The sequence below is a fragment of the Vigna radiata genome, chromosome 7, assembly GCF_000741045.1.
Source record: "Vigna radiata var. radiata cultivar VC1973A chromosome 7, Vradiata_ver6, whole genome shotgun sequence".
Lineage (NCBI taxonomy): Eukaryota > Viridiplantae > Streptophyta > Magnoliopsida > Fabales > Fabaceae > Vigna > Vigna radiata.
Genome location: NC_028357.1, coordinates 15,673,153 through 15,690,883, shown reverse-complemented (window position 1 = coordinate 15,690,883; position 17,731 = coordinate 15,673,153). Strand labels below are relative to the sequence as shown.

The window sequence follows — 17,731 nt, the reverse complement described above, 5'->3', positions numbered from 1 at the left end:
AGAAGAAGAAGAAGAAGAAGAAGAAGAAGAAGAAGAAGAAGAAGAAGAAGAAGAAGAAGAAGAAGAAGAAGAAGAAGAAGAAGAAGAAGAAGATCGTGACGAAGAAGAAGATCGTGACGAAGAAGATGATCGTGACGAAGAAGAAGATCGTGACGAAGAAGATGATCGTGACGAAGAAGATGATCCTGATGATCGTGACGAAGAAGATGATCATGATGATGATGATGAAGAAGAAGATGAAGATCATGACAACGATGATTGAATGTTGGACATCTATTAATTGTAGAAAATTGAACTATTATTTCAATAGAGTTATGTAAAATACCATCTAAAAAGTTGTATGCAATTATTTTACATTCACTTTAATTTGTAGTGATCCTTCCTTATTCTTTTGTATTGTTTCACTTTATTTGTAACCATTTTAATGCAGCAATGACAGCAGAAGGTTCAGACCGTCCTGATAAAGGAAAGGGGGTAGCAAGGCCTAAAAAGAGGCAATGATTGGCCCCAAAGTATGTACTTAAGGTGCCTGCTACACTACCTACCACTGCTGCCCCCAGTCCATCATCTGTGGGGCCTCTTCCTACCCCTGCAGTACATCATCCACTACCTACCACTGCTGCCCCCAGCCCATCATCTGTGGGGCCTCTTCCTACCCCTACAGTACACCCTCCCCGTACTCTTTCAGTTACCCGCCTCCTACCGCTACAATACACCCTCCTCCTACCTCTGCAGTACACCCTCCTCCTACCCCTACAACAGACTCTCTTCCTCCCCCTGTGATTATTACCCCCACTCCTCCCTCCAACCCTACTTCTATACCTTCCTCATCTTCTAGACCACCTTCTGAGACTGCCACACCATCTGCAAATGCAGGTTCAGCTGGTGATGGTGAAGGTGTTGATCTACCCCTCCATGATCGACCATGGATTGAGCCATATGGCAAATGGTAAGACTTTAATCCCTTTTTTAACCATTTTTATGTTTAAAGAATGTCTTATTTGAAATGACTTTGATTTCTTTATATGCAGGTTTATTCCATCTAGGGTTGCTTCCCAGGCCATCACACGATCAATTAAGCAACAATATTTAACTCCATGGCCTACTTGGGGAGCAATACTTAAAGACGACAGAAAGCCATTCTGGGAGCGTTTTAAGGTAAACAACTTTAAAGTAATTGTCATTCTTATTTTACTATGTTCATTAATCAATGTTTGTTTTGTTTATCAATGTACAGATGAAGGTGCAGCTGTAACCTGAACATGAAACACAAATACATAGAAATTTGCATATGAAAGCATCTCATCGGCTCTCAGAGATGTTTAGGGATGCCCGTATTACAGGGGAGCACCCTTACTGGTTGGGCGAGCAAATTTGAAACTCTTTGCTTGCTCATTTGAATTCAGCAGAGTTTCGAATCAAGTGTGCTACAGTCTAGAGGAATAGAGCGTTTGATAAGGGTGGCGCCCTGCATATCAGCGGGTCGATAACAGTCCATGAGCATGCCATTCGTATGGTAAACTTTCTTTACTTTTCTGTTTTTTTCAAATATAAATTATGTATTTTCTATTTCATATACACTTCTAACTCTAAATTATGTTACAGGCACAAGCTCTTGGACGGACAGTTCATGTTGATGAGGTCTTTGCACAGACCCATGTTCGGAAGGACACTAATGAATTCGTTGATTAAAGATCTCGAAAGACTCATGTAAGAAAATAACATTGCTACTATTAGTAATCTTTCATTATGTTATTATATCATTCCTAACATTGCTTTTAATGTTTGAACAGGAAGAATTTTCTATGAGACTTTCATAGGCTAGATCTGAACATGGGTCAACTCCTACACCGGATGGTACAAGTAATGCAAAAGACGATATCCGTAGGACACAGTGTTGGGTCGACATCGCTGGTGGGAAGAAGAAGGGATGCGTGTATGGTGCAGGACAACTTGCTGCAAATTATACCGCATCAAGAGGAGGTACTCTAAAGCACCAACCTTCTTCTTCTACCACTACTGCTGACGAGGGTGTTGTCCGCCTCATGCAGGCATTGGAGCAACGTGACCAGGAGATAACTGATTTGAGAACATAATTTACTAACTTTAAGGCCCTAGTCATGAGTGTGTTGCCTCAAACTGCACAATATCAGTTCATTGTCCCTCCCTCATCAGTCCAGCCTTCATCAGTCCAGCCCTCATTAGTCCAACCCTCATCAGTCCAACCCTCATAAATCCAGCCCACAACAGTCTAGCCCACAACAGTCCAACAATCTATAGAGGAGCAGGATGATGAAGATCATTCTGAAGACTATGTAGATTTTTAGTTTTATTTTGTTATTGATCATAGTTGTTAGAACATTTGGATGTTAGTACATTATGATTTTGCTACATTATCTTTGTTTAGAAATGGATGATATTGCTACATTATGATATGTTAGAACATAATGGATGATATTGTTTCATGACTTTTCATCAATGAACGAAAGATTTTGGGATGAACAATAATATGCAAGTTTGTTTGTGGTTTGAAATTGTTATGCAGGTCTGTGTGTGTTGTGAATATTTTATGCAAGTATGTGTAGTTGGATAAGAAATACAAATATGACACATTTTTCACTAGATCAAACCGAAGGTTTTACCGAAGGCTTCTGGCTCTCTGTAATTACCGAAAGTTTCTGACCCTCGATAATTACTGAAAACTATAAGCTCTCGGTAATTACCAAAGGCTTTTGGCCTTCGGTAATTACCGAAAACTTTTGCCCTTCGATAATTATCGAAATCTTTTGCCCGTGGGTAAGCAGTAGGCTTTTGACCTAAATAAAAAAAAAAATACTAATTTTAATTAAAGTTTATTTAATTTAAGTATTTTAGTCTCGACCGGAGTCTAAACCGAGATCACAGATTTCTTTTTACCTCGATTGTTGCCACAACCATTGCTTAAAGTATGCATTTTTCTTAAAGATGAATATATTTTTGTTATATCCACAGACCAGATACAGACCTACATATAAAAAAAACAAGTATGCAAAACCCAAAAACAATCCATAATATACTTGTCATTCAAAAACTAAATTATAACATAAAATTTAAGCCTTTTTAGTTTTGGATTTACCAAAAGCTCCTTTTATATTCGATTTCGTTATTAACCACTGCTATATCACGTTTTACGGAATTCATTAAAGAATAAGATAAAGTTTTTAATATCTTATAATATATGTACACATGGATGCTCTCGTATTCTTAAGTCAGATTACGTGTCATACATAGATATTGCTTTTTCGAAGTTGAAAGGGAACTTCTTTATATATATATATATATTTAAATTCTTAATTGGTCCTCACGTTAGGAGAGAATTTTCAGTTTAGTATCCGTTTTTAAAAGTGTATACATTTAAAATATCGATATTTAAATCTTATCGTAGTTTATCGTTATAAAGATTATAGATTTTTATAAAATATTTATATTTTAAAAATACTTATTTTGTTGATCAGATTTCAGATAGAGATGATGATCCATGTGGTAGATTTCGTTTTGCTGAAAGTTTCTAGTGTTGATTCGAAGTAGTGATGTCGATATCGAGCGTTTGTCTTGGTTCCTTATGGTTTCACTGAGATGCTGCTCGGGAGGTGTGTCCGCATTTGTGCTTGCATATCTTTGATGAGTTCTCTGGTGCTTTTTTGCTCGTGGTCATTATTGGGTTATTTCTGGTTTCAGTCCCACGGTGGACGCCAAAATGTTTCGGTAAAATTTGTGCAGGACTGAGAGACTAACCTTTCTAATGTGTCTTCCTTGCTTATGAACGCCTTTATCGTCTGAGCCGCATGCCTTCCTTCAATTTGGAGCGTTCGGTTGCCTTTAGTTCGACCAAAGGGAGAGGTATCCTCAAAAGACACTTCGTCGCTCAACTTAGGCGTGTGTTGAGGAGTTTTTGCTCACAAGGGAATATTTAGTGAATTATTATCACTATTGAGTATTTAGAAATGTGAGTAGAATGATCTAATAATAATATTTTGAATGCCGATCCAATTATAGTCCAACATCATTAGAACCGTTCGATTTTTACCATATACTATAAAGAAAGGAAGAAGGACTAATGGGAATGGTAACATAGAGCATAAACAATTGCCACCCAAAGCAGAAAAAATGGCTAAGAATTTTAGCGAGGACTGTATAGTGAAAGTTGCTAGAAGAAGAAAAGAGTGAAAGGAACGGTGACGACTGTGACGACCGGCGACAACAAACCAGGACAGGCTCGAAATCTGATGAGTGCAAGCACAGTAACTAAAGGAGTGCAAAGTTATAGAAATTGTGAAAATCATACTTTAAATTATGATTCCCTTGTACAATCATTGTTATTATCCAAATATTTAGCCTTTCTACTACAGTTCTCCCATAATCGATTTTGAAAAATTCGTTTCTATTACAATTTTTTCATCACCTTTTGTTTTAACTAGGAGAACTTTTTAATCTTCTTTATTTATGATGTAAACATTGAATGCTATTTTACACTTATCCTAAAGTATATGATATGTTATTAAAGTTAAGGTGAATTGATGATTTTTTGAAAGTATGGGTGTGAAAGTATCATTTCCTTTCTCTAAATGAAAGCAAGGGAAAAACATTGTAAAGAACAGTGAAAAAGTAGTGCTATGATTGTCTGGTGATCTGAAGGAAGCATATACGTGTGGCTCCTCCAATCCATTAGATTAGGCTTAAACGTCATCATACACACCTTACACATTAATTTGAATCAACTTTTGATGACCGGTCTTCTTTATCGGATGCCAAAATTAGCAATCCATTCATTATTCGTTTATCTTTTCCACTTCATTCATCATTCACTTGCTTTCCAAAAGTAAGGCGCACTATATAACATTAATCAATTAAAAGTATTCGTAGCACAGTTCCTCAGCATCATATCCACACAAGTCACAATAATTGTTTATTCCAGTCCTCAACATTTGCAGAGACACTAACACACCATGCTTGAATTTCTCTTCCTTGGCTTCCTCACCTTTGGAACTACTCACGCAGGTACACGCAGTGACTTCGTTGACTCTGTATACCTAAATTGCTCCAATGACACAATTGCGGGCAGTGACTTCAAATTGAACCTCAACACGCTACTACGGAGATTATCTAATGCTACAACTGACAACGGCTTCAACAAAACCACAGTCACTGGAGAAAACCCCTCAGACTCAGTCTATGGATTGTTCATGTGTAGGGCTGACGTTCCCTCTCAGCTTTGTCGACAGTGCGTCAACGAAGCAGCCCAACAGTTAGATCGAGACTGCTCCGACTCCCAACAAGCTCTCATTTGGTACGATGACTGCATGCTTCGTTATTCCAACTACTCCGTCTCTACCCTCGAAACAAGGCCTAACTTTACCGTAACCAGCATCCTTAACATCTCTAACGAGGAAAGCTTCATGCGTTTATTGTTTCGGACAATAAACAATACTCCAGAAGAAGCAGCTTATCCATCTCATGATCCTATATCAATGCCAAGAAGTTTGCCATAAAGAAGGTGAAAGTGTCTGGATTTCAGTATCTTTATTTTATGGCGCAGTGCACTCCAGACTTGATATCCAATGATTGCAGAAGCTGTCTGGATGCAGCAATAGGGGAACTTCCACGGTGCTGTGGAGGGAGACAAGGAGGGACAGTTTTATATCCCAGTTGTTTTGTTAGGTATGAATTGTACCCTTTTTATCGCCACATTGATGATCACTCAGCGTCACCTTCGCATCCCCAACGGTCGCTTCCTGTTCCTGCGTCAAATTTTCCAGACGCAGATCCACAAGATTCCCAAAATCCAACTTATCTTTACCATAATTGCTCGGCTGATGCCACTGCTGACAGCGATTTCAACGAGGATCTCGATACCCTCCTCTCTTACTTGTCTTCCAATGCCACCAAATCATACTACAAGGTCAGTGTCGACAACAATGTGTATGGCCTCTTCATGTGCCGTGGCGACCTTCCCTCTCAACTCTGTCAACAATGCGTCCTAAACGCAACCAATAATTTATCTTGGAGCTGCAATTCTTCTCAAGAGGCTATAATTTGGTTCAGCCACTGCATGCTACGCTATTCCAACAACCAGTTCTTCTCCAACATGGAAAAAAGTCCAATGTTTCAAGTGTTGAATGTTACCGCTACCTCCAGCCCCGTCCCTGGCCAAGACGACTTCACTAACACATTATCAACTGCTTTAGCTAGACTGGCAACGGCAGCAGGAGATAGTCCAGAGAAATATGTGACTGAATCACGACCATTTAATGATAAACAGACCCTTTACACTCTTGGTCAGTGTACGCAGGATTTGTCCAGTGAAGACTGTGTGCGCTGTCTCACAGACATAAAGGGAAGAATTCCATGGTCAAACTTGGGGAGCATTGGGGGAAGAATTCTATATCCAAGCTGCAATATCAGGTTTGAATTATTCCAATTTTACAGAGCTGGTGGTGACCCAGTTCTGGGGCCTACTTCATCACCTCTTCAAGGTAAAGTACATTCAATAGTTCTTGTTTTTCTGCCGCCTTTTATTGCATTTTAGCTGAAGTGAATCATTATTTTCCATAAAATTGTAAATTATTATAATTTTTGAAATATATGGTCTATGAAATCGAACATGGTTGGTTTATTCAGTTCTTTAATCACTTTCACACGTTCAATATCATCAGATATACCCTGACATACATATAGCATGTAATGTGTTCTGCTAGCTCCTGTATTGGTCTACACCTGCCAATTCAATAATAGAAATTGTGGTTTTACCCCACTTGCTCCGGTTCACACCCTAATTTTAGGAGTATTTTTATCATTAAAAATTTAATTTTTATATTTGTAAGGAGAAAAAGAGATTAAAGGTTAAAATAATGCTTCTAAAGAGTGTAAATATTTATTGGGTGTATACTACCCTTCAATAATCATTATTTTAGTCTTCAAAAATGCGGCATCTTACCAACTTAGTTCACGCTGTAATTAAAATATCAAAATTAAGCTTCAAATTGAAAATCACCTATCAGATTGCTTCAAGTGTCAGTTTACAAAGTTAATGATGAAATATTAACAAAGGATCAAAATCACATCAAATTTCTAGAGAAATTAAAATTAAGATGCTTCATTTTTTAGAGAAAAAAAAAAGACAAAACGCTTTCATTAATAACCTTTTTTTATTTATTGTAAAAGCTTTCAATTCAATAGAACCTAAAAACTGGGTCAATGAAATGGATTCAAAATAACACCAAGGTAAATTCATTTAGAAGGCTTATTTTAATGTTGTGTTTAAAGTACAAATGTTCACTAAATTTATTATTTTAAAGCTTCAAATAAAAAGGTATCTTCATGTTTTATATAAATTTATTTGTTTCAAATCAAATGTGACTAAAATGAGTGAAAACCACATAACCGATATATTATGACTCGTCATGATTAATTCTTCATCACTATTTTCTGCTAATAATTTACGTTGATTGTTTTGCAGAAAGGAGAAAAGGCCAATCTCGTACAATATTTTTGTTATTGTACCGACGATTATTTCGCTGACACTACTCTCTTTAGTATGCTATTTGATAAACTACTATTTGATGAAGAGAAAAAGAAGAAAAAATGTTAAGACAATTCTTAGAGAACAATGTACGTATTAAGAAAAATATATAAAATCTATGCCTTTTAAGTTTTACAAAATTTAGTCATTTAAATTAATTAATTCATATATATTTGATCCAGTTGGTCATGAAAGTGTAGCTTTAGAGCCATTCCAATTCAAATTATCTGTAATTGAGGTCGCGACCAACAACTTTTCACAGGAGAATAAAATTGGTAGAGGTGGATTTGGAGAAGTTTACAAGGTAAGAAATCATATATACTTACACATTTATAATATTGTGATCTGATCTTTCACACTAATAATGATTTTACTATTAGGGTTTTCTTGATGGAAGACAAATAGCAGTTAAACGACTTTCAATAAGCTCTAGACAGGGAGAAAATGAGTTCAAGAATGAAGTTTTATCGATAGCTAAACTTCAACACAGAAATCTTGTGGGATTCATTGGCTTCTGTCTTGAAGGACAAGATAGGATACTAATTTATGAATATGTCCCAAACAAGAGTCTTGATTACTTTCTATTTGGTATGACACTTGAATACATTAATTTATGTTTAGTTAACTCTATTAATGCACTCCAAGATATATTTCACCCTTATCCTTTTCAATTAAACTTTCAGATTCTCAAAGATCAAAGTTGTTAGGTTGGTATGATCGTTACAATATTATAGTGGGCCTTGCTCGTGGAATTCTTTATTTACATGAACATTCTAGATTCAAAGTTATACATCGAGATCTCAAACCTAGTAATATTTTATTAGATGAAAATATGATTCCAAAAATTTCAGATTTTGGTTTGACTAGAATTGTTGAAATAAATCAAGATCAAGGGAGTACACTCAATGTTGCAGGAACATAGTAAGTTTGGAAGAATTATTTCTTTATACTTTATTTTATTTACTTCTTTGCAAATTTTATTTTTACTAAACTAACATTTTATTTTGTAGTGGTTACATGTCTCCAGAATATTTATTTATTATATGGACTATTTTCTGAAAAATCAGATGTGTTTAATTTTGGAGTTATGGTTTTAGAGATCATAACTGGACAAAAGAATGCAAGTTCGTATCAATCAAATACAATTGCTTATGACCTCTTAAGTTATGTAAGTAGAATTATTAAATCATATAATTTGATTCTTATGTATTATTTTCAATTTCTTTTATGTTACAGTTCTAATTATTATTCAAATGGATTAAATTAAAAGTTGTGTACTCACTTGACTTTTAGTTTGAAAAATTATTACAGGTTTGGAGGCAATGGAATGATCACGCAACACTTGGTATACTAGACCCAAGTATTAAAGAAAATATTTCCGAAATTCATGAGGTGGATAGATGCATTCAAATTGGTTTACTAAGTGTTCAACCAAATCCCAATGCTAGACCAACAATGGCAGAAATTGTTTCATATATCAGTAGTTACTTAATTGAGTTGCCGAGCCCACAGGAATTTACATTTGATAGAGTGGATAGACAGAGTTTTACAAGAATCGAGTTCTAGTCAATCTAAAAATGCTTCCACTCCATTCTCTATTAATGAAATATCTATGAGTGAATTTCTTCCTCGATGATAAATAATTTTCCTTTCAAGAGTTATTGCATAAAACTTTTATATATACTTGAATGTATGTATTTTTGTTTAACTTAATTTGAAATTTGATTCTTATATTTAGATTTGCAATTCACTTTGGTTATTTTTTTTACTCAATTGAGTCACAGTATTTGTTGGATATAGTAAATTTTCTCCCTTCTAATAAATTAGTGTTAATATCCTTTTCAAGTGTCATGTGTTAAAATTTGGTTCATCTTTTAACTTGTAACTCTTTTGTTTTTTTATTCATTTTTTCTCCTCCTCTACCTTTCCCCACCTCCTACCACCTTTCTCCCCATCACCTATCTCTTTCACCTCACCTCTGACTAAACATTCATTTTGCACTACATTCATTTTGCACTATTACTGATGAAATTATAGACAAATTTTAAAAAGCTCCATTATCGATGGATTTACAGAAAACATGGTTAAAGATAAAATGAGAATTTTGGTATCTATCTTAATAACAAAATTTACAAACAAAAATATTTATCAGTAATAAAAGTTTTGAATTACCGATGTATTTTATGAAAAATTTATTATTAATGGATATATTTATTGTTAATTAAAATGCTAAAATCGATCTATAAAATTTGTTGATGAATTCTACTTTATCAACAATTTTTTTTTTCAACATTAATATATTTTCTTGTAATGAGTTCTATAACAAAACATTCACTTAAATAAAAGTTGATATAACATATGTTAAACTATAAATCTAGTGCAAAATGTTCAAACCTGAGTTTAATATGTGTTTCTCTATATTTTAGCTTAGAAGTTGACTTTTATAAAATTATTATTGTTCAACCACTCATGTTATTAAACTTTCACTCGTAAAAAAATAGGTTTTTATGACGATACTATTATGATGGAGAAAAAATATCCATTATAATAAATTAACTGATGACATTTTTGTAATAAAAGAGAAACCTATTATGATGGAATTATAGATATCACTCATAATACTACATACGGTGGCAAATTAATAAATAAATGCAAAACTTATTATAACATATGTGGAAATATCTATCATAATAAATATCTTTTATGATTAATCGCTATTCATCCGTTATAATAAATAAGAGTTGGTGTAAATTTTTAAGAGGGTATTATGACTGATTTTCAAAAACATGTCGTAATATTTCTGACTCTAATTTTCCATCTTTCAATTTCAGTCGCGATATTCGACGCTGACTCTCCTTCGAGATCTGTTATTCACTCTTGTTCTCGTCGTTGCGCTTCATCTTTAAGGTTTCTTTGTCGGCATCAAGAGGACACCTGCTCCTCCACTGCTAAACCCTCGTGAGCCGCCATATGTCAATCGATGACCATTCCTCCTCTACAGTAGCCACCGCGAGCACCTCCTTGTTGCGCCTCACCTAGGGTTCTAACTGCAGTGCGCCAGCCCGCGACCTCCGTGCCTCACCTAGGTCATTCTCAACAATTCAATGGGAGTACGTAACTGAATCGTCAATTCTCGATCCAAAATCGACAATGTCTTGGGGTTTGGGCTGGAAGAGACCTTCGGAGATCTTCCACCTCACTCTCAGCTATGGCACCGATGATCCGCTGAAGAATATTGCTCGTACTTCATCCTTTTCTCGGTCCTCCTCTTCCTCTTCTTCTTCGTTGTCTTCGTCCGCTTCTACTTCCTCAATCATCTCCCAGGATCAGGAGCTCAGGTTTCGCATTGAATTGGATTGGTCAGCATCAACGGACGAGGACCAGGTGGTGTTAAAGCTTCAATCGCAGCTAATGGTGGTGCTGCCGATGCTGTGGGAGACGGTGGTGGTTGAGCTCTCGCCTCGGGACGATGATGATAACGTGGTGGATTTGGGAATGAAGGTTGTTAAGCGACGAGAGCCTCTCAGATCGTTGGAGATGCCGCCGTTGTCGCTCTGGCAACCACTGGACCAGAATCTCTGTTTTGAGCCTATGTAGTTATGGCTTGTCGGTGAGTGTTTCTTACTCTTTGATGGAACTCACACTCCTGTGGTTTATACCTGCTGCCAAAACAAGTTAATTTTGTGAATCTGCTGGTTGTTTGTGTGATATGTGTAGTTTCCGAAATTGGAAGTGTTAGTCAGTGATTTTGTTTTATCTCTGCTATATTCTGTGGTAACAAATGAAGGGTTTAGGCTATGTTTGAAAAAAGTTAGGAACATGCATTTGTAAATTCTAATTCATGATCCTGACTTTCAAGGTTTAAAAAAAAGAAACAAAAATTTGTTTCTTTGGAAACAAAAGTACTTCTAAACTCAAGTAGCATCATAAGCCCCTTTTACAATGTTTTATAATTTATCAATGTATTGATCATATTGGCTGTCATGTTCAGAGAAAGACATACCGTCTCGGTTTTTAGATGAGAAAAAGTATGCTAAGGAAGCTTTTGACTCTGGTGGCCATGTAAGTATGCTTTTGATTATGTGCTTTTCTTTTTTACTGAAAAGTATAAATATTAGAAAAATGTTGAAAGATTTTTATTTATCTATTAAAGATTTATTTATTTTTCCTTTATCTTTTTTTTTTTACATCTATAGCGAATAAATTTATCATTTTTAAATAGTGTGTATAAATTTATTACTTTAGTTTTTTTAAGTGTAATTGGTGTTAATATATAGTTTTTTTTTTTTTTTTTTTTGTCTGAATCATTTCTCCGTGTATTATTGTTAAGTGCTGCTCCATTGCATAAACGTCATCATACACGTTATACACACTTACTTTGAATAAACTTTTGATCAACAATCCTCTTCACAAAGTTAGCAATCCATTCATCATTCACTTGCTTTCGGAAAGTAAGGCACACTATATAACTTTAGTCAATTATAAGGATTTTTATATCCACACAAGTCACCATAGTTGTTTATTTAAGTCCTTAACATTAGCAGAGACACCAACACACCATGGCCATGGCTTCCTATCTATTATATCTCTTCTTTAGCTTCCTCACTTTGGCAAGTAGTGACACAAATTATATAAACGACCGACCAATATCTACAGAAGATCCAACAGAGACTGCATCACCAAGAGCAGCAACAAAATTATCACGAACCCTCACTGACTATCTACGCCTAAGTTGCTCCAGCGACACAATTTCTGGCACTGTCTTCAAATCCAACCTTAACACGCTCCTATGGAAGTTATCTAACGCCACCACCGACAACGGCTTCAACAAAACCACAGTCCCCGGAGAAAACCCCTCAGACTCAGTCTTTGGCTTGTTCATGTGCAGCGGTGACGTTCCCTCTCAGCTTTGTCGACAATGCGTCCAAAAAGCAGCCCAACAGTTAACGCTAGACTGCTCTTCCTCCTCACAAGCTCTCATTTGGTACGATGACTGCATGCTTCGTTATTCCAACTACTCATTCTTCTCCACCTTCGACACAAAACCTAGCTTTGCCCTAAGAAGCACTGTCAACATCTCTAACGAGGAAAGCTTCACGCTTTTATTATTTCGGACCATGAACAAGACTGCAGATCAAGCAGCCCATTCGCTTCTTCCTATCAGTGGCAAGAAGTTTGCCACAAAGCAAGCAAACGTGTCTGGATTTCAGAGGCTTTATTGTCTGGCGCAGTGCACTCCCGACTTGTTACCCAATGATTGCAGAAGCTGTCTGGATGCAGCCATAGGGGAACTTCCGCGGTGCTGCGGAGGGCGACAAGGAGGGAGAGTTTTATATCCCAGTTGTTTTGTTAGGTATGAATTGTACCCTTTTTATCGCTCCCTTCTTCCCTCGCTGTCGGTTCCTATTCCTGCATCAAATTTTTCAGACGCAGACTCGCAATATTCCAAAAATCCAACTTATCTTCACCACAATTGCTCAGCTGATTCAACTGCTGACAGCGCTTTCAAGGAGGATCTCAAGACCCTTTTCTCTTATTTGTCTTCCAAAACTACTAACTCATACTACAAGGACAGTGTCGACGAGAATGTGGACGGCTTCTTCATGTGCCGTGGTGACCTTCCCTCTCAACTTTGTCAACAATGCGTCCTAAACGCAACCAGTTATATATCTTCACGCTGCAATTCTTCTAAAGAGGCTATAATTTGGTTCAGCCACTGCATGCTGCGCTATTCTAACAACTCTTTTTTCTCCCGCGTGGAAAAAATTCCAATGTTTCAAGTGTTGAATGTTACCACTAGCTCTAGCCCCATCCCTGGCCAAGACTTCTTCACTTACTCATTATCAACTGCTTTAGCTAGTCTGGCAGATGAAGCAGGAGATACTGCAGAGAAATATATAACTAAATCATTAGCATTAAATGATGTACAGACCCTTTACACTCTTGGTCAGTGTACGCAGGATTTGTCCAGTCGCGACTGTGAGCGCTGTCTAGCAGATCTAAATGGAAGAATTCCGTGGTCAAACTTGGGAAGCGTTGGGGGAAGAGTTCTATATCCAAGCTGCAACATCAGGTTTGAATTATTCCAATTTTACATGGCTGATGCTGACGCAGCTGAACCGCCTAGTTCGATTAACCATACTTCTCCATTTCCTCTTCATGGTAAAGTACATTCGGTCATACTTGTTTTTCTGCCGTCTTTTATTGCTTTCATCTAAAGTAAATCATTACTGTTAGTCCACAGTTACGTACCAACCTATAGTTCACAGCGTAATTAACATATCAAAATCAAGCTTCAAATTGAAAATCATCTGTCAGATTGCTTCAAGTGTGAGTCCAGTTTACAAACAGAGTCAAACATGTTAATTTGATTTGTTAAGTGTTCCCATGACTCGCATGGTAAAGCTGTCACAGCAACCATTTTCTGACCATTACTTTTGCAAAGCTCACCTCCTTCTATTCTTTTTTATTTTGGTACCTTAATTAGTTATTTTGTCAAGGTCGACAATATTGAAAATTGACGGAACAAAATCCCATTTAATCCAATAGACAAAACCTAATGACGAAAAATTACCCAAGGATCAAAACCACATCAAATTTCTAGAGAAATTAAAATTAAGATGTAAAAGCTTTCAATTCAATAGTAGCTCAAAACTGGGTCAATGTAAAGGATTCAAAAACACCACTTAATCGATATATTATGACTTGTCATGATTAATTCTTCATTACTATTTTCTGTTAATAATTTATATTGATTGTTTTGCAGAAAGGAAAAAAGACCAATCTCGTACCGTGATTTTTGTTATTGTACCGACGATTATTTCACTGACACTACTCTCTTTAGTCTACTATTTGATAAACTACTATTTGACGAAGAGAAACAGAAGAAAAAATGTTAAGACAATTCTTAGAGAACAATGTACGTATTATGAAAAGTATATAAAATGTATGTCTTTTAAGTTTTAATAAATTTAGTCATTTAAATTAATTAATTCATATATATTTGATCCAGTTGGTCATGAAAGTGTAGCTTTAGAGCCCTTCCAATTCAAGTTATCTGTAATTGAGGCCGCGACCAACAACTTTTCACAGGAAAATAAAATAGGTAGAGGTGGATTTGGAGAAGTTTACAAAGTAAGAACTTGTATCATATGCTTACAATATTATGGTCAAATTGTTCATATACTTACAATATTAACAATATTATGCTCAAATTGTTCACATGAATAATGATTTTGTTATTAGGGTGTTCTTGATGGAAGACAAATAGCGGTGAAACGACTTTCAATAAGATCTAGACAAGGAGAAAATGAGTTCAAGAATGAAGTTTTATCGATAGTTAAACTTCAACATAGAAATCTTGTGGGATTCGTTGGCTTTTGTCTTGAAGAACGAGATAAAATACTAATTTATGAATATGTCCCAAACAAGAGTCTTGATTCCTTTTTATTTGGTATGACACTTGAATACCTTAATTTATTTTTATTTAACTCCATTTATAAACTCCCAAAACATATTTCACACTTACCTTTTTCAATTAAAATTGCAGATTCTCAAAGATCAAAGTTGTTAGGTTGGTATGAACGATACAATATTATAGTGGGCATTGCTCGTGGAATTCTTTACTTACATGAACAATCTAGACTCAAAGTTATACATCGAGATCTTAAACCTAGTAACATTTTATTAGATGAAAATATGATTCCAAAAATTTCAGATTTTGGTTTGGCTAGAATTATAGAAATAAATCAAGATCAAAAGAGTACACACAACGTTGCTGGAACATAGTAAGTTCAAAACAATTATTACTTTATACTTTAGTTTCTCTACTTCTTTGCAAAATTTTGATTTTATTAAACTAACATTTTTCTTTTGGTAGTGGTTATATGTCTCCAGAATATTTAATTCTTGGACGATTTTCTGAGAAGTCAGATGTTTTTAGTTTTGGTGTTATGGTGCTGGAGATTATTACCGGAAAAAAGAATTCAAGTTCGTATGATTCCAATCGGATTACTTATGATCTCTTAAGTTATGTAAGTAGAATTATTATATCTTGTAATTTGGTTCTATATATTATATTTAATTTCTTATATGCTACATTTCTAATTATTATTCATATTGATTTGAAAAATTGTTACAGGTTTGGAGACAATGGAATGATCATGTCACACTTGATATACTAGATCCAAGTATGAAAGAAAATTTTTCCGAAATTGAAGTGAATAGATGTATTCAAATTGGTTTACTATGTGTCCAACCAAATCCTAATACTAGACCAACAATGACAGAAATTATTTCATATATTAGCAGTTACTTGATTGAGTTGCCAAGTCCACGAGAACCTGCATTTGGTAGGCTAGATAGACCAGGAGTTTTACAAGAGTCGAGTTCTAGTCAGTCTACAAATGGTTCTACTCTTAATGAAATTTCTATGAGTGAATTTCTTCCTCGATAATAAATAATTTTCTTTTTAAGAGTTATTGTGTAAAACTTTTATATATTCTATGTATTTTTTTGTTTTTGCTTAACTAATAATTTGATTCATATATTTAGGTCTATGATTCACTTTGGTCTCTATGTTTTCTTTTATTACTCAATTGAGTGACAATATTTGTTAAATATAGTCAATTTCGTCTGCTTTATATTAAATTGGTGTTAGTGTTATTTGAGAGTATCATGTGTCAAAATTTGTTTGTTCATAATTTAACTGGTAACGTCTTTGTTTTATTTTTCATTTTTCTCTCCTTCTACCTTCCTCCACCACCCACCACCTCTCTCTTTCATCTCCCACTAAACATTCATTTTGCATTATTATCGACGGAACTATAGACAAGTTTTAAAAACCACAATGACCAACGGATTATAGACAACATGTTAAAAGTAAAACGAGAACTTTGATGTCTATTTTCCTAACAAAATTTATGTATGAAAACATGTAGCAATAATAACTATTTTGAATTATTGATGTTAAATTTTACAGACAAATTTATTACCGATGAATATATTCAATGTGAATTATAATGCTAAGATGCATCTATAAAATTTGTTGATGAATTCTACTCTATCGACAATTTTTTTCATCAGTAATATATTTTCTTGTAGCGAGTTCTAAAACAAAACATTCACGTAAATAAAAGTTTATATAATTGTATGTGAAATTATCATCTGGTACAAAATGTTCAAATTTAAGTTTGATATGTGTTTCTCTATATTTTAGTTTAGAGGTTGAACTTCATCAAACTAAAAACTATCATCATCCAACCACTCATGTTCTTAAAGTTTATGTTCTATTACATACTTGTTATGCTCTATTGCACACTTGTTACAAGTGCTTCTTTAATGGATTTCACCACCAGAAGGAACAAGTAGTCTTCTAGTGTTAAGTGGAGAGATTTGTGAAAACGATTGTGGTTAACAGTGTAGGTAACCAAAAGAATGGTCAAGAGTGTTGCTATATTAATAATTAAACAAGTATAAATCTTAAATGGAAAAGATATTTCTTATCTTGTTGATAGCATACAAAGTGTCTTGTTTCATGACAAACAGCAGAATAAAAAAATATTATGAAAATTTTATCATGATTTTAGTATTTTAAATTGTGAAAGGAATAACTTATATTATATAGAAAATTGTAGAGATATTAGAATATAAAAGTAACAATTAGAAGAAGTATATTTTGTAATTGTGTTAAATATTACCTTGTTTTAAATGATAGTGATAATAAATATTAATAGATCTCATCTCACTTATATTATTATTATATAAAATGTTCTAGATTTTTAATTATAAATGAATTTTTTCTCTTATCATATATTTTTTTTATATTATTTTAGAATTTGTATTACAGTTTAATATTTTTATCTTAAATTTTTTGTTATTAATTTAGAACTTGCATTATACTTTAATATATTTGATATTGAATAGGGTATGTGGTGGAAGTAGTAATTAGAAGCATTAAGGAGAAAGAAAAGATGAGCGTGATAAAAAAACGAATTCAGATTTGGTCCTAGCACAGTGGCATTAGTGCAAAATCGCTGTTTAACGTCGGTTAATTTGGGTTTTTTAACGTTACTTTCACATCCGACGTCTATACGGGTAACGTCTATAGGACGTCGCAATTCCTCAGAACTGACGTTCATATAAACGTCGGTTAACGATATCCACCGACGCACT

General features: G+C 34.7%; 1 protein-coding gene and 1 pseudogene across 5 annotated transcripts; both read left to right on the top strand.

Annotated features, from left to right (window-relative positions):
- The first annotated feature begins 4,867 nt into the window (after positions 1-4,867).
- LOC106769486 lies at positions 4,868-9,486 on the top strand (annotated as a pseudogene).
- Positions 9,487-10,286: 800 nt separating this feature from the next.
- LOC106769423 (cysteine-rich receptor-like protein kinase 25) lies at positions 10,287-16,032 on the top strand. 5 transcript variants are annotated; one of them, XM_022783179.1, is made up of 8 exons: positions 10,287-11,168; positions 11,550-11,620; positions 12,103-13,720; positions 14,325-14,477; positions 14,571-14,692; positions 14,804-15,345; positions 15,438-15,591; positions 15,699-16,032. In XM_022783179.1, the coding sequence occupies exons 3-8, from the start codon at positions 12,118-12,120 to the stop codon at positions 16,011-16,013; spliced, it is 2,889 nt and encodes a 962-aa protein (XP_022638900.1). In that variant the 5' UTR covers positions 10,287-11,168; positions 11,550-11,620; positions 12,103-12,117; the 3' UTR covers positions 16,014-16,032. The 5 variants fall into 5 exon arrangements, with proteins under 5 accessions (XP_022638900.1, XP_022638901.1, XP_014510523.1 ...); XM_022783180.1 differs by lacking the exon at positions 11,550-11,620; XM_014655037.2 differs by lacking the exons at positions 10,287-11,168; positions 11,550-11,620 and having other exon boundaries at positions 14,804-15,011; positions 15,108-15,345.
- Positions 16,033-17,731: the final 1,699 nt, after the last annotated feature.